The sequence below is a fragment of the Lonchura striata genome, chromosome 2 (assembly GCF_050655825.1).
Source record: "Lonchura striata isolate lonStrDom1 chromosome 2, ASM5065582v1, whole genome shotgun sequence".
Lineage (NCBI taxonomy): Eukaryota > Metazoa > Chordata > Aves > Passeriformes > Estrildidae > Lonchura > Lonchura striata.
Genome location: NC_140704.1, coordinates 72,496,256 through 72,522,283, shown reverse-complemented (window position 1 = coordinate 72,522,283; position 26,028 = coordinate 72,496,256). Strand labels below are relative to the sequence as shown.

The 26,028-nt window shown below is 42.5% G+C and overlaps 1 protein-coding gene and 1 long non-coding RNA gene across 7 annotated transcripts in view; one reads left to right on the top strand and one right to left on the bottom strand.

The window, feature by feature from the left end:
- The first annotated feature begins 729 nt into the window (after positions 1 to 729).
- On the top strand, positions 730 to 25,845 carry LOC146768296 (uncharacterized). Its single transcript, XR_014952761.1, has 3 exons — positions 730 to 10,800; positions 21,259 to 21,309; positions 24,390 to 25,845. It is a non-coding gene; the product is annotated as an uncharacterized LOC146768296 (long non-coding RNA).
- CTDP1 (CTD phosphatase subunit 1) overlaps positions 24,700 to 26,028 on the bottom strand; it is a 95,948-nt gene continuing 94,619 nt past the window's right edge. For all 6 annotated transcript variants that reach the window (XR_014952758.1, XM_085571547.1, XM_085571548.1 and 3 more), the window contains one exon: positions 24,700 to 25,749. Coding sequence is in view for 5 of the 6 variants with exons in the window: in XM_085571547.1 (XP_085427673.1) it covers positions 25,608 to 25,749 (142 nt within the window). In the remaining variant the exon portion in view is untranslated. The remainder of the gene's footprint in view (positions 25,750 to 26,028) is intronic.

Here is a 26,028-nt window from a genome sequence, read left to right as displayed (position 1 = left end):
CCTCAGAATTCACTAAGCAAGAGGTCAGTGGGCTTAGTGAATTTACCTGGTTCTTTTAAAAGACTTCATATTATTAATAATGTTTCCAGCTCCTTAGTGGGAGCGGAAGTTACTGCAGAGCTTTTGAAACAAATTTCAGGGGTCAGGAATGGATGTGCTATTTTTGGCTTCCACTTAACAACCCAACAGACAGGAATCAGATAAATGATTTGCTCATGTTGCCGTAAGTACCGTGTTGCTGCTATTCATGGCATCTTTTTCATAAAAAAACCAACAGAGCTACCATTCTAGCAGCTTACAGCCTAGATTAGAGAAAATGGTGAGGTTTGCCAAAGTGCTTTTGCTCTGTAAAGAGCAAATTTAAGCAATTAAGCTTGAGAGAAAAACAGATGGCCACAGGTGGGTCTCAAGCAGCTAATCACAAACCTCAAATATCCATCTAAGCCACAGTCACCTTCTGGGATTCAGGTGGCTTTTGAACAACAGTGGGTTGTCTGTAAATTATTCACATGGATGCTAACCTATTCCTACCTATGAAAACAGCACATGAGAGAGGTGGGAGTGGCTGATGGAAAGAGGAGGTTAGGGCAGCAATATGATCAGTGTCACCCATGAACTTTGTCCGTTGTGGATTTTTTAAAAAAATGAGAGTTAGAATTTACGGATCACAGTGCAGATGCTGGCATCCAGAGGAGGGTGATTTAGAGGGGAGGGAGGGAGGGAGGGAGGGAGGGAGGGAGGGAATGTGGTTACCCCATTAATTCCATCATAGCTCACATTAGCAGTGTACCTTTAAAAACAAAATAGGATGCTGCTAAAGATGTAAAAGGAACTCTGGTACATGTTACATCAGTTGTAAAATTGAATTATTTCTAAATTATTCGGTTTTTTTTTTTAAATGCCACTGGCTGAGTTATAGCACAAAGCTGAACAAAGACTGCAGTGAAGAACATTAGTAATTTCAGCGATGGAACCTAAAGAATTATTTAAGCAAATTTGTGTGATAACTGGGGTTTTTCTCACAGTGTTTAGTCTTGGTAAGAATAAGACTGGTGTCTTATCTACACTGCTTATCACATTTACTCCTTAATAACAATGGAGTTGCTGACCAAACAAACAAAAAATTGTCAGGAAAGTTGAATGATTGAATTACCACTAAATGACTGCCCAGAGTTGTCAATGGTATTTTTAGCAACAAAGAAACCTAACCAAAACAAAACAATTTTCAAAATTCAGTGAAGTGATCCTTCAGAAGTACTGGTGGGGTATCCTGTATCAACAGGAGGTGTCACAAAAGAGCTGTTTGCCTTCTGCTCCTTCTCCTTCATTGAGATGAAGGAACCTTCTCACTTCTACACTGGGGAAACAGTTTCAGGCCTGAAGGGCGGACAAGCAAGGAGGGGAAGAGAGGCAGATTTTCAAGGAGCAGCAGCCTCCTTGGGTGCCTTCAACTCATTTTCTGAAGTGCAGCCAATTTGAGGAAAGTAGCTCAGGAAAAAGAAGGTGCTGTGCTCCTTGGGAGCTGACAGGCTGCTCCTCCTCAACCAATTAATTACTGAAGCCAGAAGATAAGGCTGCTTCTTGGCAAAATGCTTTTTGTCATAGAATGGTCATGACAGAGATGAAAATGTTTGGGAGTGCAAAATTGACTTACTTATCCATGCTATAACCTGACTGCATTCACACTAGGCAGATCTAACGATGGTTCATGCTGGGGCTTTCACAAGATGAATCTCTGCAGGGAAAAAAATTTCCACTTCCCTGTTTCAGATACTTTGGACATGCGGTTTTGTTAAACAGAACACAGCAATCCTTTTCATATTGGTATTTTTGAGCATTTTTGTTTTAATGGAGAAGTGGCAGCTTATTTAGAGCCCAAGAGCATGCATGGAACATTCAAGTGAGTTCCAGCTGAGACAGCTCTAGGAACAGCATGGATGGAAGGAATTTGTATGGCTGAGGGCTGTCACCTGTAGCAGGTCTTCTTTCCTGTCCTCAGCTGTCTTTTCTTCATTGAAACTAAGGTGACAGATTAAATGTCAGCAACAACCTTTGCACTTTTTATTTTAATTAATGCCTCTTGAAGTGACTCAGCAGATGCATAAATTTCATCTTTACTATAATAAATTTGCTGTTAAATCCCATTTTACTATTTTAGCCTGATAGTGCCATTGGTTGTTTACAGCACACGTTGCAAAACATCCTTTCAAAGCCCAACGATAAATTAAAATTGATTAAACACCCAATAGACTGCCCAAAGCTCATGAAAATTGAGCATGAGTAGTACAATAATTTGACAGGCTCTCTACCTGTAAGAAAGTCCAGAAAAGGATGTCCTGGTTTACAAAGATTCTGACTGGGAAGTATAAGCAAGCTTCACTAACGTGTTACACATGAAACTGGATGGTTAGAGCACTCAGGTCAGAGCCGCAGAGAGAATCAGTCCTTGCTGGTAGGTGGTAGGTGCCATTGGGTTGGCATCCTGTCCCTGGTGATTTTGAGAGACTATTAATCTTGTTCCAGTGCAGAACAAAAAGCCACCTAAGGTGCTGGAAACTTTTCCTGTGTTGCTAGGGAAGTTAGTGCAAGTGAGGCAAGGACAATGTTTTTCTTTCTACATCCATCCTCCAAACATTTGTAATTTCTATGACTACTCATTGTGTGTATTCTTTATTTTCTCAAAGCAGTACTACTCAGATCCCCTTATCTTATTCTCCAAGGCAAACAGTTACATTTCCATCTCTTGGTGCCCACTAACTTTGAAGCTGAGATACTGGGAAAACAAGGCAGTTAAGTCTTGGTATGAGAAAGAGCTACGCCAGTGCAGCACAGAAAAAAAGACATCCTTTGCTCTTCATATGCCACACAAAGTCCTTCAGCTGCAGGGGAGTTGGAGTGGCTCAGGAATTTACCATGATAATATGAAGCCCAGACTTTATTCCTGGAAGGGGCTGAAGTAGCTGCAATAGCTGGTCTTCAGTTAGCCATCAGGTGACAGCCCTAACACAGTTGTCCTGCAGAGTTACAATTTTTCCTCCTAGCCATCTTCCCTAGGCTTATTCCAAAAACTTAATGAAAATTTCTGCATAAGAGAAATATGTTGACGTTTCCCTCCACCATTTATGATATTACCAAAGGTACTATTTCTTATTTAGTTTTCTATTTTTAAGATAAATACCGTGCTCCTTATAACCCCATTGAAGCCAGAAGGTTTTTCTCAGCTTACATCTAGGAATGATACCAATTTTCTGTGTGTTTCTCATTGTGCCATTCTGCCTAGGACACAATTGTGAGAGAAAAAAATATCTCCCACAGCTGAGGGAGAGAGTCCAAGACATCTGACTGGGAATTTATGCCACTGCCAGTCCATCAGCTGTTTATATTTTCACTGACCCAAAGCCCTAGGAGATATCACCTTGTTGAATCTATCATATACATCGTGCACCAGAGCTCCATTGCTGGGCAGACCTGACCTTGTGCTACTACAGCATCTAGCAACTAGCTTGTCAGTGGGAAAAAAAAGCATTCAGAGGGGACAGCAATTTAAAAAAAGCAGCACAGTAAAGGTCAATATTCTTGTATGTTCTGCACATATAAAGCAACATTCATCCAAATCCTTTTTTCTATCCTATTACCTAGTTCAATTTATAATGATGAAGCAATTGCTCTGGAGCATGAATGTGTTAATATATGGGAAGTAAATTAACTCAGTAAATTGCTGACTAAACCAAACAAATTAATTTTTTTTTAATTTGAGAATAACATTCTCCCTATCCCTTATCAAACAAAAGATACTTGTATTTAAAGCTTGCACTTAGGGCACTCTCCCTAGTACTGCACACTATTTGTGACATGAGCACATTAGGTTTATTACAGCAGGGAAAATTATTTCTATCTGCAAGTATTTTGTAGTAGCTCGTTCTTACATACCACTTATGGGTCATTAGCTCCCAAATAAGCAATATCTGCTCACATATATGGCATGTAGCCACCTCAAAAGGGACAGTGGAAGCACATGCTTAATGAGGTCATCCTGGAAAATTCTTGCAGCCACGCAGCTCTGATTAACAAGTTTACAGAAACAGGGGCTGCAGGCAGACGCTTGTCCATCACTTCTCAGGCTAGGCTGTACAGATGGCATTTTCTCCAAACTCTTCCACTTTGTGTTATGAAGTGTTTAGTATGAAGTTCAACCTATTCTATTCCAGGCTCAACTCCAGAACCTGAAGAAAACTAGTCTCAGGGAGTCTTACAGCAACATTTGCAGCTTAACATTTCAGCACAAACCCTTGAAGGGATCTTCAGGCCTACCCCTTGCCAGAAGAGTTTCAGTAAGGGTTGAGATCAGGATCCAAGCTGATGGATTTCATGTTGGGGTTTTATCACCTAAACATATAGGTGTCTTATTTTCTTCATAATAAATGCTTTGCTTGTAGCATCACAGGACAATTTTGATCTAACAGCACTGCCTCAAGCTCCAGTACAGGCTAAGCTGTATTAAGTCTATTGGATATGCCATAATGAGACAATAGCAAGTCACCAAAACATTGACTCAACTGTCTGAATATGAATCAGTGGTCTATCTCCATAGGCTAAAGGCAGGTAAGAAAATAATAAAGGTCACCAAAATAAATGCCACTAAGTGGCCACTTGGCTTGACCCCTCAGCACAGTGTATCAAGGAGCTGGAGAGAGGTAGGGCCAGCTGTGGCTGGGAGAGTGCAAGAGAACAGCTTCAGCCCAAGAAAAAGTAGTGTCGGTATATTCAAAGGTGTAAAAGCAAGAAAGGAGTTTAGTAACTACTGAGCCTTCAATGAATAAAGGAAGAACGGATTACTTAATCTATGGAAATTGAAAACCTGACCATAGAATAGCATTTTTCTGTGGAAGATTGAATAATAAGGTATTAATTAAACAGGAATGTACAGTTACAGACAGAAAAATGTATTTTCTGAGAGAATTATTCAGAAGAAAGAATGAAATATCCTAAGAGCTGAATATTACAGAAAATCTGGAACTGAAAATGAAAACCTAGGATAAAGTTTTATTTCAAAAGTGAAAGGCACCATCTTCCTCATGGAACCTAAACCACTTCCAGTTTCAGTATGCATCATACATTACTCACATTACTGATCCACAGGTGGAGGAGACATGAGGTGAGCCTGGTAGAGTCTGAAGGAGAGCCATCACAGAACTTGAAGCAGTGAAAAAAGAGATTTAAAAAGCACCCAAAGATAAAATACATCCTCAATTAAATTATAACTCAGCTAGTATGCACAAAGTCAAATGACTTCTGGCTCAGTTTCTCAGAGAAAATTAGATAGTTCTGCTCCAAGTGGAAGAAAAATGTATCCTTTTGCAAATGCATTTCTCTGTGTTATGCTTTTAAGTACCAGCTTTTAAATCATGTCTGAAGAGGCCTGGGAAAGCACATTAGCACTTCTCTACAAGCACTGTTTGAACTGGTTGGCTTGCAGAGAAGGGAATGAAAGATTTCCAGACTCAGTGCAGACAAAGCCCAAAAGCTGTTGGCATAAGTACAAAGCTAGAATAGTGCTTCAAGAAAACAGAAAAAAATGCCTTTAAAAAAGAATTCACCAAAATTACATGAAACAGCAAACAGGAGACAGGGCCTTTGAGAGCAGTTTTTCACAATTAGCTCTCTGCTTTTTTGTGAATGTTAAAGATGTTCCACAACAGGAGTCAGAAACCTGCTGAAAACCTGTTCCAAAAACCCTTCTGCATCCCCTGGCTCAGTTTTCAGCATTGCAATTACCAGATTGCCAGGGCAACTGATACAGCAAATTGACTGTTCACTTCCAAAGCTGCTTGCTGCTGGTCTTATAGAGTTAATGCAGGAGTTCTGGGAAGCAGCAGCATGCCTGGAGCAGCTTACAACATCACTTGGGAGAATGAGAGACTTACCATCTATTTCTGTGTGTAGAGGGACACAGTGCAGTGCAAAGTTATCAGCTGTGTTTAAAATGTCCCTCTTTTTGTGACCATCACTCTCCTTTCCCTGACTCCAGGTTAGCAGAGTACTTTCCTGTGCCCTGTGTTTTAAAGAGCAAGCTGAGGTTCTGCATGTATTTCTGGCTTGGTGTTCGCAGCCCCTGGCAGCCACCTCTGTCTGACAGAGCCGTCCAGGTGAGCACTAGCCAGTGGTTGCACCCTGCACCTAGAAGGGGATTTCACATCTGAAAGGAGCTTGCCACAGAAGAGGTAAGAAAAGAAATGTCTGCCAATGTGGAAGAGGAGCAGGCCAGCTCCTGGAACACATTTTAGGGAATGAGTTTCCATTTCTTTTCTTTCTTCTAGCTTAAATATTTTACTATTTTCAAAAAGGAAAGCATATGAGCATTAAAAAAAATGTGTGCCAAGGAGTGCACTTGCATGTATAAGACAGCCTGCAGACAGGTGAGATGGCACCTCAGAGAAAGAAGGATACAGATTTCCAATCAAATCAGTCACTATGCTGTGGGGAGCTGGAACTGAAGCTCAGCACTGGTTTAGGCAGGTCTGTGTGCAGTGTGGCAGGTTTTCCATCTACTTCTTCAACTTACAATGCAGTTCTGTTTCCTGAACAATGTTTCAGCAGTCTAAGGGTTTCAGCAGTCTGAACAACAATATTCAGCAAACTGTCATTGTTCTCTGTGTGATTAATAGAGATTAATGTTGATGCATGTACCGGCATGTGACACCACTGTTTCTACAAGGAACCATTACTCATCAGCTCAACATGTGGGATTAATTGGCTTTGCTTATTACCAGGGAGAAACAAGCAAAAGGTCAAGGTGCCCTAGCAAAATTATGCACCATCACTTAGTAATATCTCTTCAGTGGGAAATACTCATTGAATTGAGTGAGAACAATTGTTTTCTATTTTTTGTCAAACTGATCCACTTGGTCTGTGTAATTAAAGTCTAGAACAAATGTACAGGTGGTCTAGAACAAATGTACAGAGGCTCCCACAGCCCCTTGAGTTGTGTACCGACAGTCATGTGCCACAGTAACATTTATTTTGGTCTCATTGTTTATTTTACATTAATTCAAGGCATTTCTGACACTGTGTTTTTTTCCTGTGAGTTTGATTTTGCAAAAACAAACATTTGGGAATATTGATGTTCTTTTAGGCCCTACAAAACTACCCTCAGCACAACTATCTTTACAGACAGGAAATACTTAGCTGAGTATTCCTTTATGCACTTTGAATAATCTTTTTTACAGTGTTTTTCTGAGCAACTCTGCAATTCAATTTACAAGTTACAAAGGATATGATATTAATGATGAATGAAGAATGGCTGTGATGCTGAATAGCTGTGTAGAAAAATCTTCCATAATAAAGAATAAGAGGCAAAGGAAAGCTGTCATATCCGTGCACTGCATCCACAAAATGCAGGTGTAATCTCTTAAAAAAGCAAATAATAGTAATGTGAAATGTGTGGGCTGTTTTAGTCTGTTTCTAATTGAACAGGAACACCTCTTCCCCACCACACCTCCCCATTATGAAAAGAAATATTGATAAGGAATTGTTTTGCAAATGCTTAGAGATTTTGCAGAAGTTCTTTGGTATCAGGATGGTAGGTATGTCCTAGGTATCTGAAAGTATCCTACTTCTCCCACTGATTGGTGAGAACCAATGAAACCCAACTGGTCTCTGGTAATATGGCCTAAGAAACCGTATCACAGACTAAACTTCAGAAATCTGGCAAGGCCAAAGGCTTTCTAGGTTAAAGATCATTAAAAATAGTTCAGGATTTTCAGATTTCCTGCTCTAGCCAGGAACACCAAGAGAGGAACAGGTGCTCTCTGTACAAGCGTGCAGTTCTTTGAAAGACTTGGGACTATTTCTGATAAAATCTGGGATATTGTAAGCCAAGAGTGCCACAGGAGGAGATATACTAAAGCAATATGATTAACTGCTTGCCCACCAGTTTGTAGCTTATACAAAGATTAATGGAGACACAGGGATAATTTGTTCCTCTTGAAACAGAAAAATTACCTTTTTTTTCAATTCTGGGACAATATGCTTACAGTGCATTCCAATTTTTCTTTTTCTTGCACATATGATTTATAAAAAGGAAAACTGTAGAGGGATTCAATAATTTTACAAAAAGTTATTGGAAGAACTTATTCACATTTCAAAAAACAACCCTGATTTATGCTATAAAACCCAGTATTTTATCTTGCATGGAGGCGATTTCCATAGTAGATGGAATAGAATTTTGATGAATTTCCCTGCTGTCCTGGTTCTGGGCAGGACAGGTTTGATTTCTGCAGTAGCCAGGAGAGGGCTTGGCTAGGACCTGGATATTATTCTGTACCACCTCACCTCATTTTCTGTATGGGGGAAGCATGGAGCCATTGAGTTGGATTCTGTGGTGAGCATTTTGCATTTGAATCACTCTGTCTCTCCCTTGTACACTTTTGTTAATAATATTGTTGCTGTTACTGTTCATTTGCTTCTCTCTTTGCTGTTTCCAGTAAATTGTTCTCATCTCAAGTCATGATCTTTGCCTTTTGTGTCTCCAGTTCTCCACTCCAGTTGACACAGGGGAGAGTTGGAGGGAGAATGGGAAGTGGGCGAGGGGCACAAGTAGAGCATGGTTTCACTGGGAGCACTAATATCCTAAACCATGAGAACTGTAAACACAAATAGTCATGGAAAGGCTTTGTGGAACTTCTGAAACTAGAAAAAGTAATTTTTATTTCCAGTATTTTGGTGTAGCTTTTTCACAGAAGGAAGACCATCTATTTTTCCTTTGAAAGGCAATGTCCTTTCAGAGCCACAAAATTTAACTTAAAAATAAAATAGTCAATAATACAAAGCATAGAAATACCATGCCTTTCTGAGTACACTTTTTGTTAAGGTTAATAGGTAGAAGAAACATTACAAAACAAACAGCTCTGGGAAAGCAACACATGTAATACAGATTATTCAGACAAAAGAGACTGCAATGGTCATCTCATATGACCTCCTCCTACTGTTATATTTGGACTTATTTGTGAATATTATTATGAGAATGCCCACTGAATCTTCATCTCAACATCATTTACTAAGTTTAAGAGATGGTCACACATCTTTTGTAAATAAATTTAAATATTAGAAACAACTGGTGGAAATAACCACTTATATATTGGCAGGGACACTAGCAAAGACATTTGTTAAGTAACATGCATCTGGTTTTTTATGCTTTTACTAATTACCTACAGTGGAGAATAAAGAATATATTAATTGAAGTCACATATATATTAAATTGAGGAAAATTACTAATAAAAAGAAGATGTGAAAAAATAGGATGGAACTCACTCAGATAAAAAATACAGGGAGAAAGTGAGAAAATGAGATACTATTTATGGATTAAAATTCAAATAAAATGAAAAGCTATTTTAATTCACAAGGGGATAGAAAAATCTAAGATGTGCTATCAAATAAACCCACAAAAAAACAACATGGAAAGAATCTTAGGGGGCTCTATTTTCAATGCAGGATAACAAGGTAAAATAGGCAGAGAAATATATAATGAGTCTGGAATATATAGATGAAATCTATTCACAGGCGCACCTGGAATCACTTCTTCACTTCTTTTTGAGATGAAGATCTGATGAAAGAGAGAGAATTTGGATTAGCACAGCAAATGGATTTGTCAAGGTCCAAAATTTGATTTATTAGAAAGAATGAAAATACTTCAAAACATTTTAGATGATTAGTTAAATTAAGAGACTAGTACAGCCTAGGAACAAAGCAGCAGTCTTGAAATGCATAAAATCTATAAATAATGTTGATAAAGAGACTTCACCAGCTAATCCAAAGCAAACATAAATGAACAGGTGAAACTAGGTAAAGAGGAGGTCAGACTATATGTCAACAGCCCCTTTCCTAACAGTACACCATTGACTTGCACAGTGATCTTGCAGGAGACATAATGAAAGAAACTCCACTTGGCCCATTGAAAACCTAAGAAAAAATGTGCAAGAGAGGACAGCTAGGAGTGAGCAGCTTCAGCTGCCCAGCTGGAAGCGACTGGTGTCCCTCTGCCCTTCCTCTGACCTTCACTTGTCACCAGAGGGATGTCACAAGGCAGTAGGGAGCCACTTGTATGTGTAGACCTGGTTGGTGGCATCCCTATGCCCCTGCCCTGTTCATGGCTGGAAAATTGCTTCTCACTCCCTGTAAGGCTCTTTTGGGCACGAATTACTTCCCATACCATTAGAAGTCAGTCTTCCCCTTCCTTGGTTCAAGTCTTTCCTGGACATGCGATGTGTCTGTGGCAGAAGAATGGTGCTGCTTGTTTCACAACTCCAGCTTTGCCAATTCCAGGCTGGCCAGAAGATGTCTATGGGAGTTCTCTAGCCTGGCAAGTACAAGAGCATTGGTGAGAAAGGGTGTCACCTGGGAGTGAGAAGCCCTAACGCGGCAGCTGCAAAGCTGAAACCTCTCCTTAGAAAGAAGTGCAGTTTTGTGTCCTGTTTCACAAAACAGGTAAGATTTGAATGGCAGATTTGGGGAGCAAGGAGTAACACCTGGCAACCTGGCAGTGCAGAAAAGTCTTGTTAAATTTCTTGGCATTAATGTCCTGCTGAGATGTTAAGCCACACAGCATCAAAAAGTGAATTGCTCAGAGGTAATGCCTGCTCTGTCCACCTCTGTAATCTGGAGGATATTTTCCTCAAACTCAGTTTTCTCTCCAGGCCGATGTTTCCACACCAGCCCTTATTAGCACAGACGTCCCGATTTCATATACAAGATGCCTCAGCACACAGTCCCTGTTTCCCCAGACCAACTCTTCTGTAGCTGCTGGTAAGGATATCATGTTATTCATTAAACCTTTTATTAGCATGCTGCTGTCTAACATTTCATTGTCTAACAGCACCCACTGCGTTAATGGTCACAGAGTGTAATGTTGAATGTGCATGGTGGGAAATAACACACATAACACAGGCAGGAGGGAAATTGATTGGACAGTTTAATCTCCTGGTTTATTCCCCTGCTGCTGCTGGGAAGTCAATATCATTGAGTGAATATGCTAAAGCATTATCTTATGAGAAAACCTGTCTTTGGTGGGATTTAAAGAAGTGATGATAAGTAAAGAGAACATTAAAAGGAAAACAATACTTACATAAAACTCTGTCAGACCTGAATTAGTCCCACCAGGTTTGCAAGTAGATACTGGTTTCAGTCTGCACATTCCTAACAGTAGAACCTAGTGCCTTCAAGCTTCATCTGCTGGATGAATTAAAATGCAATGACCTTTCAAAGTTTTCTCTAGATAAGCCTGAATCAGAATCCCAAACCCAAACACCCCCAAATACTGGGGACATTTGGATCTTACAGACAGATTATCTAGGTAGTTGGGGATAAGTTTAGATGTTTGTGGAGGAGGGAAATCTTCCAGTGCGTTACAGCCTGAACAATTTTAACATCTGCATGGAATAAGAGTGCATGTAAGGAGGGGAGCATGACTAACTGACACAGAAGAGGAGGAAAAGGTGAATATGGGCAAGGGATAAAGGTTTCCAGGCACTGGGAAGAGGAGCTTTTTTGGGGCACTGTGTGTGTCCAGCAGCATCACTTCTGCAGTCCTGTTTTCTTTCTTGGCTTTGTGCTACCAGGGAGCATATGGAAAGCTGGAAGTAAAACTCAAAAGGCAAACAATTAAAGGTGTGTCTCCTACAAAAGCCTGAGAGCTAAAAGCACAAAAGATTCAAGTGTGACAATCATGGCCTCTGAGGAGTACAAGCAACAAGGTTTGTGAAAGCTGGCAAAGCTGACCCCTAAGAACTATTGCTCAGATACTGGCAAGAAAATCTTCCTGGGCATCAGTTTTCTAGATGTTACTCCAGAAAAACATTATTCTAAAGAAAAGGCTAATGCTGTTGGTGTGGACATACTCCCCTAACTCAACTAAATCATCAAGAACTTTATTACAAGACTATACCAAGCAGAAGTGGGGAAATCTATTGTGTGCCTTATAGCAAGTATGTTGTATGAACATTCCTACAGTGATCATGGCCTTTATGTACTAAAGGACATGAATTCCACCTGCAGATGCACATATGCAGTTTTGTATGGAAAAGCAGGAGGACACGTGGTTTTTTGCCTTGTGGCACTTGCAGACAGCAATGCAAGCAGGGGGCGTGCACCCCAAGGGCTGATGCCTGCAGCAGATGCTGACAGCTGAGGAGCAGCTGATTTTCCAAGGAAGTGTCCTGCATCACTGGGCAATGGGATTTGACTTGTCTCCATTCCTTCTATCTCTGATTTATTTGGAAATAGGATACCAGGTTGCTGCAGGCACAAAATCTGGTGGCTTTCAGAGGACTGAATTGTATGTTGGGCAGCACCACTCCCTTTCACCAAAACAATAGGAAGTACAAGGACCTCCTTTTAGTTCTGTTGTTTCTGGGCACGGAAGTGGAAAGAAGTAACACAGTTGTATCCCTTTTTGTTTTCTACTCTGAGACAGCATGATGGGATGTGCTGACGCACATCAGTATGGGAGTCAGGTGCTCTCCCAAGGTGGAGCAAGGACATCCTGGGTTTGCTGAAATTAGTAGGATGGGCAACCTTGGGCTTGTTGGGAATGCAAAAGTTGTGACAAGCCTGAAGGACTCATGCTAGGATCCCGGGCAGCTTCATCTTCTAAATAACCACTGCCCAAATATCCCAGAGAAACCCCTTCCCATAGCAGGAAGGGCACATACTGAGCACCTCTGCCAACCTCTGCAGTCAGCTGAGAGGAGGTGAAATGGTACAAGGAGCTCAGAGATGCTCAGGCGGATGGTCTGCAGTCACGCTACTCAGTTGAGATTTTCATAATTCTAATTTATAATTGAAAACCTTTTCATTCTCTAACAAGCAGTGTGACAAGCATCTCTAATGAAGATGTGTGGTGAAAACCAAGAGAAGATGTTTTGCAAAGAAAAAGAAAGCTTTGCAGTGAACCATGAATCAAGTTTTGGGGATCCCTGGTGAGTGCATGCTGCTTCAGGGACCTAACCAGGCACTCACAGGCCCTGCTGCAGTGTCCACAGGGCATTCCTCACTCCACACCCACATCTGTGAGACACAGAATCAAAACCCAGTCAGAAACCATGGCAGGACACAAGGTTTGCTGTGCTGGGTACAGCAGCAACACAGCTAAATGCCTGGAAAGGCCCCAAGTGATGTTAGAACCGAGTGTGCCATAGAGCACCCCTGAAGCGGGGTCCATGTGGGAACAGCAGGGCAGGCTGGTCCCCACATGTCACAGCAGTGACAGACCCTGTGCCAGAGAACAAAACCCTTCCTGCAGCACAAAGCGAGAAGTGAGTCGGTTCATGACTCCTCTAGCACCTGGCAGAAGGAGGGAGCATGAAGCCCAGCAGGAACTCCTCCCCTGTATAGGGATGCATGGAACATAGGTGAAGGTACCCACTTAGCAAGAAGGGGCTCCCACTCATGAAGGCTTTTCCTGTAGAAGACTCAAGTCCATGCCCAGGCTCACAGGCATTGTGATTCTTAGTGAAAAAAGTGGGTAGAGAAAACAGAACAAAATTCAAATAAATTATGTTGTTCAGTCTCTAAATTAATCCAATTATGCAGCAGCAATCTTTGCTTAATGCCCAGAAGCTAGAAATGATGGTTAGAGAAGTTGTTGGGGAAATCAGTTGATAATGACAATAACCAACAATGGAAGATGCTATTCTGAAAGTAAAGTGGTGTGGGGAGTGGGGGGAGGGGAGAGAAAATACTCTATTATATTCAACCTTCACTCAAAGTATATGCTTAGCTATTAGAGGATAATGCACCAGAGCTAACCAAGCACAGTGCTGCCTCCAGGTCTCAGCAAGGAAGGAGCTGAAACTTGCTTATCGTTCTTTACTAAGAAAAGATCTCAGCACTGTTATTATGGAAGTACAGCTCTTAATAACCATTGCACAGTCGTGTTCTGGAACAGTTTGCCCACACAATGTCTCTGCCTCTGTCAGGCAGGCTGCTAAAAGCCTATTTTTATATTTTCAGAATTTATTCTTCAAATCAATTTGGTGCAGAAGCTCAGCTTCAGGGCCTTAATGTTTTTCATAGAATGATAGAATTGTCTGGGTTGGAAGGGGCCTTGAAAGCCCATCTAGTCTGGTACCCTCCCTGCATTAAGCATGGACATCTTCAACTACACCAGATTTCTCAGAGCCCTGCTCAGCCTGGCCTTGAATGTCCCCCAGGATGCAACATCCACAGCTTCTCTGGGCAACCTGTTCCAATGTTTCACCTCTCTCTTCATAAGAAATTTCTTCTTTATATCTAGTCTGAATTTACCCCCTTTTAGTTTACAAACACTCCCTTTGTTCTATCCCAGTAGGCAGTGCTAAAAAGTCTGTTCTCACCTTTTTCATAAGCCCCCTTTAAGTACTGAGGAGCTGCAATGAGGTCTCCTGGAAGCCTTCCCTTCTCCAGGCTGAACAACCAGACTCTGAGTCTTCATAGGAGACATACTCCATATTTGTGGCCCTCCTCTGGACTTGGTCCAACAGGTACTGAGGAGCTCAGAGCTGGAGGCATCGCTCCAGGTGGGCTCTCACCAGAGCAGAGCAGAAGGGCAGAATCTCGTTCCTTGCCCTGCTGCCCTGACTGCTTTTGATGCAGCCCAAGACAGGATTTATTTTCTAGACTGCAAGTGCACATTGCTGCTCTCCATCTCTTCAACCCCCAGCCTGCATTGGTACTGGGGTTTGTCCTTATGCAGGCACAGCAGCTCACACAATTTTTAACATGGGTGGCCACACTGGGCTTCTAGCTTAAAGCAGGAAAAGACAGAGGAGGAGCAGATGCAAACAAGAATGTAGTCTTGTTCTAATCAGTCCGTCTGTGTGCACACAGGCAGCCAGCCTGTTCAGCCATTTCATTGGGCCTCTTGAAAGCACTGATGAAGAACTGCACGTTGATTGTTTCAAGATGGCACATTAGAAATATTTGAAAACTTTTGGCCCAAAATACCAGGATAATGGGAAGGGAATAGCAAGTGGAAATTCTACTGATAGCCCTAGATGATTTTCACTCAGTGCCTGCATCTCAGGTAGTCTTCATGGGGGCAAAAATTGTCTGAAACAAAGGATTCTCATGAGTTTTGTGGGGGACTTGTATTCATGTCACTGCATTGAAGTCACTGGTGTGTGGCATGATTTGCGTCCCTCTCACCCCAAATATTCTGAATTTTGGTCTAGCTTTCTTGTTTTCTAAGATTTCAGAGCAAGATTTCATCTTTGAGCTGTAGCTCCTCTCTTCAAACTGCATCATTCAGATCCTCTCTGCTGGAAAACAGATGCACCCTCCCATGCCCAATCTTACACATCAGAACATAAAGAATATATTTATAAGATAGTCAACTCTGAAAATTCTTGCATGTAATTTCTGAGGCAGTATCCTTGCTAACATTGGAAGAATTTGTTCCCAATATTGCAGCCCACGTGCTCCTCAGAAAACATTTCTTTGAGCTGTGTCAAAATTTCACAAAAGATTTGAAGGAGTCTCATTTCAACTCAGTGGGAAAATCTCATATTGTTTACCTCATTACACCTCGTTGCCTCAAGACTACTATTATTATTCATAGCCTCTCACATTAAAAATTGCATGTAAACCCCCATGAAGCTCTGAGCTCAGCTTAAAAATCACCAGATATACTCATGGCTGAGCTGTTGAGCTCTTTCACAGTGCAGCCAGGACAGCATTTCAAAGTAGAAGGAGTAGAGAAGAATATTCACATTTTCCTAAAGTGCAAATAGAAATTCCTGTTCACAGACTCCACTGTTTTAAGTGGAGAGTTGGTAGCAGCCAGTAGCAGAAGTGTGTCATAAGAGTGCTGCAGCAATATCTACAAAGGTATTAGAGGATAATTATTAGCTAAACATCTCCCAAGAAAGCCAAGTGAACATCATAACATGAGAGCTGCAAGCAGTGAACCTTCAGTGCCATGTTAGGAAACCCTGCACAATGAAGGCAGTTTTTCCTTTGTGCTCTCTAGGTTTCCAACTACTTCCACAGTGACCTGGAAGAGCATCCTGAAATTAGTGCTAAATTCTTACTTCTGACCTGAAAGATGGTCCGTAATAGCTTCCAGAGATGCCAGAGAGCACCTCCTCAGCCTTTGTGATCTCCTTGGAGGGCTCCAGGGTTTCATCAGGCGAGACACAGCAGTTTCCACCAGGTAGGAGCTGCGTGTCTGGGAGCTCCATGGTGCCCCACAACCCTTTGCAGCACAAAGACAACAAGCAATGGGGAGATCTAAGAAAAGCAACACACTTCGTGCCCCTAATACCATGACCTGGATTCCAGATGAGGCTGCTGGGGCATGGAGCTCATGCTGACTGTGAGGACCTGCTTCACCCAAACCCAGGCAGAGACCTGCACACAGGGGCTGTCTTATGGAATTATAGAATAGTTTAGGTTGGAAAAGACCTCTTAGCTCATTGAACCTGTTAACCCAGCATTGCCAAGTCCACCACAGAACCATATTTCCTGGTGCCACATCCACATACCTTTTGAACACTTCTCTCTGGACAACCTGTTCCAATGATCATCCTCTCAGTAAAGAATTCTTTCCTAAGATCCAAGTAAACCTCCTCTGGCAAGACTTGAAGTACATTCCTCTTGTCCTATTCCTCGCTACTTAGGAAAAGAAACCATCCCCCACCTGGCCAGACCCTCCTTTCAGGCAGCTGTAGAGAGTGAAAAAGTTTGCCCTGAACCTCCTTTTCTCCAGACTAAATAACCCCAGCTGCCTCAGCCACTCCTCATTGGACTTGTCCTCCAGACTCTTCCCCAGCTTAGCTGCCCTTCTCTGGACACACTCCAGCATCTCAGTGATTGTATAGTGGTGAGGGGCCCGGGATGTCCTGCTCCGGGCTGCTCCAGGGTGGCTGGGCTGCAGCGGAGTTGCAATCTGTCCCTCTGCAGCACGGGCAGCATTTTTGTTATTTGCTCTCTGAAAGCAGCAGCTGTTCCTGCGCTGCCACTCGAGTCTCAGCCCGTGCTGCAGCACAGCAGAGCACCGTGGCCAGGGCTGCTCTGCGAACGCCGCACAATTTCGGGCAGCAGCTGCTGCATCCCCGCCCCGGAGCGCTCGGGCCGGGGGCCGCGCACAGCTCAGCTGGGACAGGGACGTGGCACAGAGGCAGGCGACATCCATGAACTCTGGGGAAGCAGAGAGCAGCTGAAGGCTGCAGGCAGCCCCGTAATGAGGTAAACGATGTAAGCTGGGGATCAAACAGGAATCACTCACAGACTTCTTCCTCAGCACTTCCACTGCGGTTGCTAGTGCCTCTGCCTCACAGATGTCAAATGCAGGCAATTCAGAGTTAAGTAAAGCCACAGCTGAAATTAACCCCTGCTGTGCCCCAGTCTGCACCTAGGGCACCCTCCTGTAATGAAGCAAATCAGGGGCTCTGCTCCGTGGCCTGTGCATGGGCTGCGGTTCAAGGAGAGCAGTAGGTGTTGGGCTAATACAGCCCTGGGCACATTCTCTAGAGGAGAATTTCTAATCTAATGAACCTCTGTTTTGCCCACTTCTTTCCCCTTATAGACTGAGGACCCTCTCATGTAAGGAAACAGTGTCCAGCCTTTGTTCATCTTTCCTTGCCTGATGGGTATGTTCAGATGGATGCGCACCAAGCATAGCCTCTGTAGTGAGAGATCAGTTCTTCTGGTAATGCACAACTTTCAGACTTTTGAATTTCTTTCTTTCCCATCCCACAGCCCACCAGGGACCTGCTTTCAGCTCCTTAGCTGTCTTAGGAACATTAAGAAAGAAAAGAGATTTAAAGTGCCAAAAGCCAATAGCACTGAAAAGTGTCTTGGGTTGCTGGCAGGAGGAGCCAGCTGCAGAGGAAGATGTGCTTTGTGCCAGCAAGCTGAAAGCCTTTTCCACCAGCAAGGGAAGGGTGATGGTCAGTGAAGTAGATGGGTGCTGGAAGATGCACAGCTGCTCTTCTGAGGCAGGCTCAGAGGTGACACAGATTCCACAGGCAGCCCTGGAGGGAGGAGACCCAAGGAGGGTGCAGCTGATGGCTGTGTCCTGTGGACTCAGCACAGGGCTGCTGTGCATATAGGTCCTATGGTGAAGCTCTGCCTTGGTCTGACAGGTGGGCTGAGAGCTTGGATCCAAGGACAGACAGCAAAAAGCAGAGGAATCAGATGGAGTGTTCTTTATTTGGTATTCAGTGTCAAGGAAAATAAAGCCTTTCTGTAGGTTGCAGCTATAAGATTATGAGATACAAAGCTGAATTATTAAAATATTTATTTACCCAAGGACATGTTGAGCTCTCTGAGGACCAAACTCATCCACTTAATTAAAACAGAGCACCAAGCACCATTTGTATTGGAACTAAGTGACATGTTTATTACTTATGTCCTGAAAGGGTCATATATATCCATAGTGGTATATCTGAAAAGATAAGATTTTCTGACTTCTTGCTGTGCTCCCTGCCAGAAAAGCACCATCACCTGGTCTGAAGGCAGCATGAGGAGGAGGAGGAAGAGGCTGTTGCCTGTTACCAGATTTCTGAGAGAGACAGGACATGATTTATATTTAGAGTGAAGGTTGAGCTACCCTCAGGCTAGGCCCCTGATAAGCGGCCTTGGTGGGGCCTGGAAGCCTTTGGCGTAGTAAGAAAATAGTTGTTGCTCAGTTAGAAATTACTTTAAGGTAACCACGGTGTTAATAGGTTTTCTGGGTGTGAATTAGTGTAGAGCTGCAGTGCAGAACTCTGGCCACTTTAAGGCAAAGACAAACAATGCTGACCAAGATAGTGTGCTCACAATTTGTAAACTATGTTGAAGTGTATATAAACTGCCATCTTATAGACAATAAACAGAGAATGTAGCTTTAACCATATTGGCTCAACCTGAGTTTTGTCCAGTCCAGCCTCCCTCATTTTATAAGAAATCCCTAGCTTCTGTTGCCTACGGGCTTTGCCTCTTAGAATTGATCAATAGCAACCATAGTCTGTGCTTCAGCAAGAGCAGCTTGATTGTTGTGAAGGAGCAACAACATCCAAAATCTGACAGACAAACAGTCTTGGGGACTTAGAGATGCTGGTCTCCTGCAGAGAAGGGAAAGGAAAGGAAGGGACTGTCAGCTCTTCTGGCAGTCCATGGTCAAGGTTTCTCCCTCATGGTGACTGTCAGTAGAGGCCTGTCACTGAGATTCACTTTTTCAAGGCTTTCCCTGGCAGGTGTAGAAGGGACAGAGAACTGCACTACTTTAAGAGTAGACTTGGAGAAGGATGGGTGTTCTGTCATTGCCTATTAAACCCATGTGGTTTTGCAATACAGTTACTGTCTGCTAGCTCTGGTGAGAGTTTGGCTCAGGAAGATGGCTGTAGTGCCTCAGGAAGAAGGTCTATCCCTATTCTGCTTCCCTATTGTTGCTGTTGAGGCAGGGACAGGAATGAAGAGACTCCATCTTCAGAAGGCAAAGAATGAGCTTTATTAACAAGTAGCCTTCCTCTTTTATAACCAGGATCACTAAGGTGAAATATGATTGGTCTCAAAGTGAAAACCTTCCACACCACTGGTGTACTATGAATTGCAGACGGTGGTAGAACATATCTATAAACAACATGAACAGAAAGAGAGATAATAATTGTTTACATTCCTCTCAGATTTTTTCCCAGGCTTAGCCTGGCAGAAACCTTTCTCTTTTTCTCTCTGACTGAACTGAGAATATCCACAACCAGTCTCCTGGCAAGCTGTACTGACTCATGGAAAACTGCTCAATAGAAGAGGACAGCACATGGAAGGAACCCGTGGACATAGCTGTCCATCCCACAAATAGGGCAACAAAATGCACTTTTACCTCTGTTGTTTCAGCTCAGCATCTGCTCTACCTTTAAAGTGCCTCTAAACCCACCCAATGACTAAGTCAGCCCAGCTTCATCTTGGGATGGAGATATTTAGAAGTGCCATACATACTTGCATCTGCCAGATATGGCTCCTTGTCTTTCCAGGGAGCAGAGTTAGGGTGGAGTGCGGAAAGAAAAGAGAATTAATCATCCTCTGCCAAGGGAGCTCTGACTCACAAGTGTTGGCACAGGCTCTGTGGGCATGAGACCTGCAGGGATGAGAACTCCAGGAGGTTTAAAAGGGCCCGTGGAAGTCAGCAATACAAACACATCAAACCCACCCTCTGCTCAGTGCACACGACAGAATCTGAGTCAAAATCAGCCCCCATCTCACCAAGTAAATGTTCTGAGTGCTCTGGGGTTGGGGTTTATGCCAACCCCACCCTTCCCTGGGATCAGGTCATGGGGAATTTCTACCACTCTCCAGCCAAAAGAGGGAGTCACAAAGAATGTGAGGAGTGAAAGGAATAATTTGCTCTACCAGAAATAGAGTTCGCACAAAAGAGAACTTGGCTTATAGTTTATGTCTGTTTCTCCACAGTTCTAGCGATCTTGAGTTCCAGGTGCCTGACATCCTTCTCAAATCCTGTTCCAAAATAAACTCTCAAGTGGCTCAAAAACTCATCACATGTTTATTAAAATCCACACTCTCATTAACCAGTAGTGTCTGGTTCTGGACTTGAAAGAAAACAAGCTTCTGGCAATCATGCATCCTAAAGTTTCAGCTCCTTGAGAAACTTGGGGATGAGAGCCACACCTGCTTTATGCCTCCCCTGTCTTAGACAGCAATCGTGCTCCTTGTGTTCACTTTTTTCCTTTCCACTTCCCCTAAAAAAAAAAAAAAGTTAAAAAAACCCACACTCGTATCTTTTTGCTGTAAGGGAACGGCAAAGGCTGTGGACTCTCCATCCTTGCAGACATCCAGATACTGACATGGACATGAACAGGTGACCCTCCCTGCTTGAGCAGGGGATTAGACCAGATGACCTCTAGAGGTCCACTCCCATTCTGTCGTGCAAATATTCGTGACAACAGATCTACTCTTTCCTTGGAGGAGAAAGATAACAGGATTCATGTGGGTTCTGAGGAGACCCAGGAAACAGCTGGCCTGGTTCTTGGGGACAATGACCTAACAGCTGCTGGGAACGGTTGAGTTGATCTTCATGGGAGGCCAGACCAGAAGCAAAGATTTTTCCATTTTTCCATTTATAGTTATAAACTGTATGACACTGAGGAATAAATTCCTAAAAGAAAGATATTCCTTTTTCCACATACAAGCACCCACACCCAGCCTACAAAAAGGCAGTATTTTCACTTCTCTGTACTATTTGTTACTGCAGCTGCTAGAGGTAATCTCTCTCTGTCTCTCTCTCTCTCAAAGCCAGGTCAGCAGAAAGAGCACAGAACATGCAGCTGCAGCCTATCAGTACAGGTATGTATGCCTGCTGTAGGTGATGGTGCCTGGGGGACTGGGTACTGCTGTCTCCTGTTCCTGAGAGAGGGAAGGGAGAGGAGGCTGAGCCAGGCGCTGGGCTCCAAACACTTCTGAAATAACAACAGAAAGTAGGATTGGATAGGAAAAACGAATTAATAAAGGCTTTCCTGCAGGTAGTGAGAGTTGGGAGTATTCTCATAATGAATTTTCATCTACATGATGAGATTCCCTCCCTCCTTTAATGTCAGAGTCCAGGATATCCTTCTGGCTGCTCTGGCTGTCTTGAGACCCTGGCATGAAGCGGGCTTGGAGATCCTGGCATGAAGTCAAAAACACCTGTGGCTTCAATTTTAGCCTGTGGAAAACTGCCAAGTTTATATGAGGCATTACAAGCCACAAGGGTTTGAGTAGTGTGATATTTGAATTAACACAGGGTGGAAAACTAGAAATGTGGGGTTTTTTAGAATATAATTCAGGGGGTCAAGATGGAGGAATTTGGGCATGTCCTGGCCTTCTTCTCCTTCTTCTTGTCCTCCATGTCTTGGTGTGATGGTGACACTTTTCTATTGGTTCAAGGTAGAGATTCACTGTCTAACATAGATGATAGGAATTGGTAATAAATTGTAAACACAGACACGTAGTTTTGAGTATTAATGTGGGAGCTGCCTGAGGCTTAAGGGCAGATAGCCATGGCTTTCTTTCTGGATGGAGCTTGGCAGGTCAGAGAATGTTATAGATAAGAAAAAATAAACAACCTTTAAAACGCAATCGGAAACATTCCAGATTCCTTCTTTGGCTGCGTTGGGCTAGGGAAGAAAAGATTCTTTACGATCTCTCAGGGTCACCCTGACCCTAAGAACCCCAAGAAATCAACACCTTAACTAGACCACTATGTATTTATTCTTCGACTTGTCATCTACTGCAATGTTCACTGTAGTAAAATTAGGCAGAGCTGAGAAATCTTTAGGTACAGCTCCAGGTTTGTGTATGTGTATTCTCACACTTGTAAGACAGTCACCTATTCTGCAAGCAGTAGTGCCAGGAAGGAAAATTGAGACTTCCCACCCTTCACAGAAGATGTTACTATATAACACAGAAAACTCGAGTCCTTCACATATGCACACAGCCCGACAGGGAAAGTATCTGCATGCTGGGAGCTTTTCGCATCTCAGTGCTAAGCAACGGCTCCCTCTTCCTCCCCTGTCCCCAGCACAGGCACAAGGAGAAAAGCTTGGCCACTATGTGATGGTTTTTGCCTTTATCACAGGTTCTATTACATCCCCATCCCTGGAAACTTTTGAGGCCAGGATGGACCAAGCTCAGAAAAACCTGGTCTAGTTCAAGATGTCTCTGCTCATTGTAGGGAGAATAGACTATGTGACCTTTAAAGGTCCCTTCCAAACCAAACTATTCTATGATCCCCATCAGAGCTTTGATGTCTTCTCATTCTCTTAAGAACTGGTGAGGGCAAGCCAAGGAGAAAGTAAAAATACTGGTCTTTAAATCAAAATGATGGATCTTCCCAGTTCTTAAACAACCATGAGCCCTTAGGAGCCATCTTTCCTAGCCAGCAGTGAGAGTACATGCTTAGAAAGCTTGACGAAGCAAGGTGCCTTTCCTGTGCTCATTTCCATACCCAGTACCCTTTCAGAAACCAGTACTGCCCAGTGAGTTTGACAGCCTCACTGGGAATCTGTTCCACGCTTCAGCTGTGCCCCCCATGATAGCAGGTCCTTGCTAGCTACCTAATGTACAGAAGTAGGACAGAAAGGCAGGCTAAAACACCCAGTGAAAATATCTAGGTCACTTAATGAAGAGTTAAACTCATTCCACAAAGCACATTTGTTGCTTTTCTTAGGATGCTCCTGCACCTTCAAAAAAGTGTAAGCTAGTGGGAGTGAGTGACAACTTCATACATTCAGAGGCTTCTTGCTGGCAGGTTAGAATGGGCATTTAACTTATCATCTATCAAATCTTCAGTTTCCACTTTTCTCTCCCACCTGTGCACTCAACACAGCCACCTGATTGAGCAGGAGGCTACTTTTCAGCAGAAAGTAGATTTGGTGCCTTCTGGGCTGCTCTGGCAGTGAGCAAGGAATTGCTCAACCCTCCCTGTGCTAGGTCCCTCTTACTACAAGGACTGAAGGGCAGGGAATGTTAAAAGATACTGGCATGCTGATGGCTTTTAGGACTCCTGCCCAGACCACCCCCTTTCACCAGTTAAACCATCATCCATAAAATAACACTGGAAGACAGATACAGCCTCTCTTACCAGACAGCTTGTCTACAGAGGATCTCCCCATGAGCACTGTGAGGCAGCTGCGGTGCCAGGGACGCAGCACCCAGCAAAGTCTGGCTTTGCTTGCTGGCTGCATTTAAATTCAGAGCTTAAATGCTGCCCCAGAATTGCGTGACTAGCAAAGACCATCAGCCAGAACAAGTCTCTGCTGAAATGTGTGCTGTCAAGTCATTTGCAGCATCACGGTGATCCAGAAAGCTGATGTTATTTCACATTCTTTCAAGTGGGATTTTAAGAAAACACAAAACATGCCTCACAACCCCTTGCATTTTAGTATTTAATTAAGAAGTCATCCTCTGGTAGCTGGGGACGCTGTATTCAGGTTGCTGAAAAAAAGAAACTATTTTGACTTTCCATTTTACAAGCATTAGTAATTTTCTTCTGTTATATGATGAAAAGTCACTAGGAGACAATCCTGCTTGTTTTCATGGAGAGTTACAGCAGGCAGGGCATTGCAGCATTCAGCTGTGTGGTACCAGGAAACTGAGCAGTTTCCCCACAAAATCCACTATTTTTGTCTGTGGATGCTGACTTTACATTTTGAAGTGGAGAAACAGTATTAATCTGAAAAGGCTCTTGTATTTTATCAGTCTTCCTTTTATTGTCATCATGAAGCTTTAAAATTAGAGTGCTACTTGCAAAGCAGCTTAGATTCTACTGAAATGTTCTGTTTTACTGCTAAGTAGAAAAATGAAGTATTCTGCACCAGAAATACTTCTTCCTTTTAACCATGACATGCAAACTAACAAGTCTTCTTTTGCAATCATATTTTTAAAAGGATCCAATCTCCAGCTGCTAACAATTGAGAATAAACCAATGTCCTAGCCACAGAAATTCAACACCAGAGAGACAACTCTTATGGTAATTTCAGAGGCCAGTCAAAGACACTTGAGAAAAGTCAGATGTTACAGTCCATGAATCTTCTGAGCCAGTGTTTCTCTTCTGTCCTTCAGCTGCCTGCCTGAACCTACAAATCTGCACCTACTTTCAATATTTCTCATTATTTTCATGCAGAATAAAGGAAAGATAATACAGAAAAGAGCCTTATGTTTGATGCAAGGAAATGAACAGGAAAGAGAAACAAAGCATACAAAATGAACCTTTATTAAATGGAAGAAAATCTGTTTTGTGGGTCAAATATGAAATAGAATATACAAAAAACTTTACATCAGATCTCTTGTCAAAGAAATTAAATTCTGTCTAGACTGAAGTAGCATTTGTTCTTTCCAAGACAACATGAATGGGTGAATATGCTTCATGTGGCAGTACAGGATCACATAGTCTGCTGTGCTAAATTTCTGGTTACAAAGAAGAAAAGTTAAAAATCTAAACAATGTCTCTAAAGAACTCAACTATTCAAAAAAGTAACCTAACCATGAATGTTGATAACTATGTATTCTCTTACGAGCAAATGGCAGGTGGGTCAAGTGCAGAGTTCACAAAGCTTGCATATCATGTTCTCTGTTTCTATACAAATATAAATCGTTCTTTTTTATTTCAAAATCGTTCTTTTTTATTTCAAAACTCCTTTTATATTTGATAGCTTTATTTGTGGAAAAGGATGACCAGTTTGTCAGGTGCATGCTGTACTACCCAGACAATTCCATATCCTTTATCTCCTCCTTTTTCTGAAGATCGTAACCCATAAACCACAACCTGCAATATTTTTAGAAACTTGATGTATGTTTAACACAAGTCTTTGTGCCACTGTCCCGTACATGAAGGTTCTGCAGAGCTCCTAACGTCTTTGGCATAGCACACCATGTCCCATTTAATACTTTTTTTTTTGCTTAAAAAAGTATATTTTATTTTGTAAAACAACTTAAAAACATCTATTTCTGATTTTGTAAAATAGCATATCACCTCTTGAGATGCTTTGCAAAATATACACACACATTTTGGTAAAACATTGAGTACTGACATAAGGGACTAATCTGAAGTCCGATCTGCTTATGAGAAGTAAATATAATTACAAATTCTGTCTTCTGCATGAATCTCACATGAAGTGGTTCAGTTCAGCTTCAAGTGCCGCTGCCATTTCATCCGCTTCAGAACTGCTTCCTTCCTCATCTTCATTGCTGGATTCTTTACTGGATTCACTGGCAGCATCATCTTCATCCAGTTTGCGCTTGTGACCCCTAGAAGGACAGAGAGAGACAAGACCTGTGAATGGAGGCGTCTCAGTGCTTACTGAGAGACTCATATTCAACATGAGAAAAAGTGAGGCTAAAGGACTCATCTTTTTTCAGGCCTAGACAAAAGGTACAGCACTTGCTTTTTCATAAACTAACAGTAGCCAGTTCACACAATTCATTTTTTAAAAGCTGTTATGTACTGTCAGCGGTAGGTGCAAAGAACCAAAGCAGTGTTAATTTGTTTCTTCCATTCTTCTGAAGAAAGTATGAGACTATTTGAAA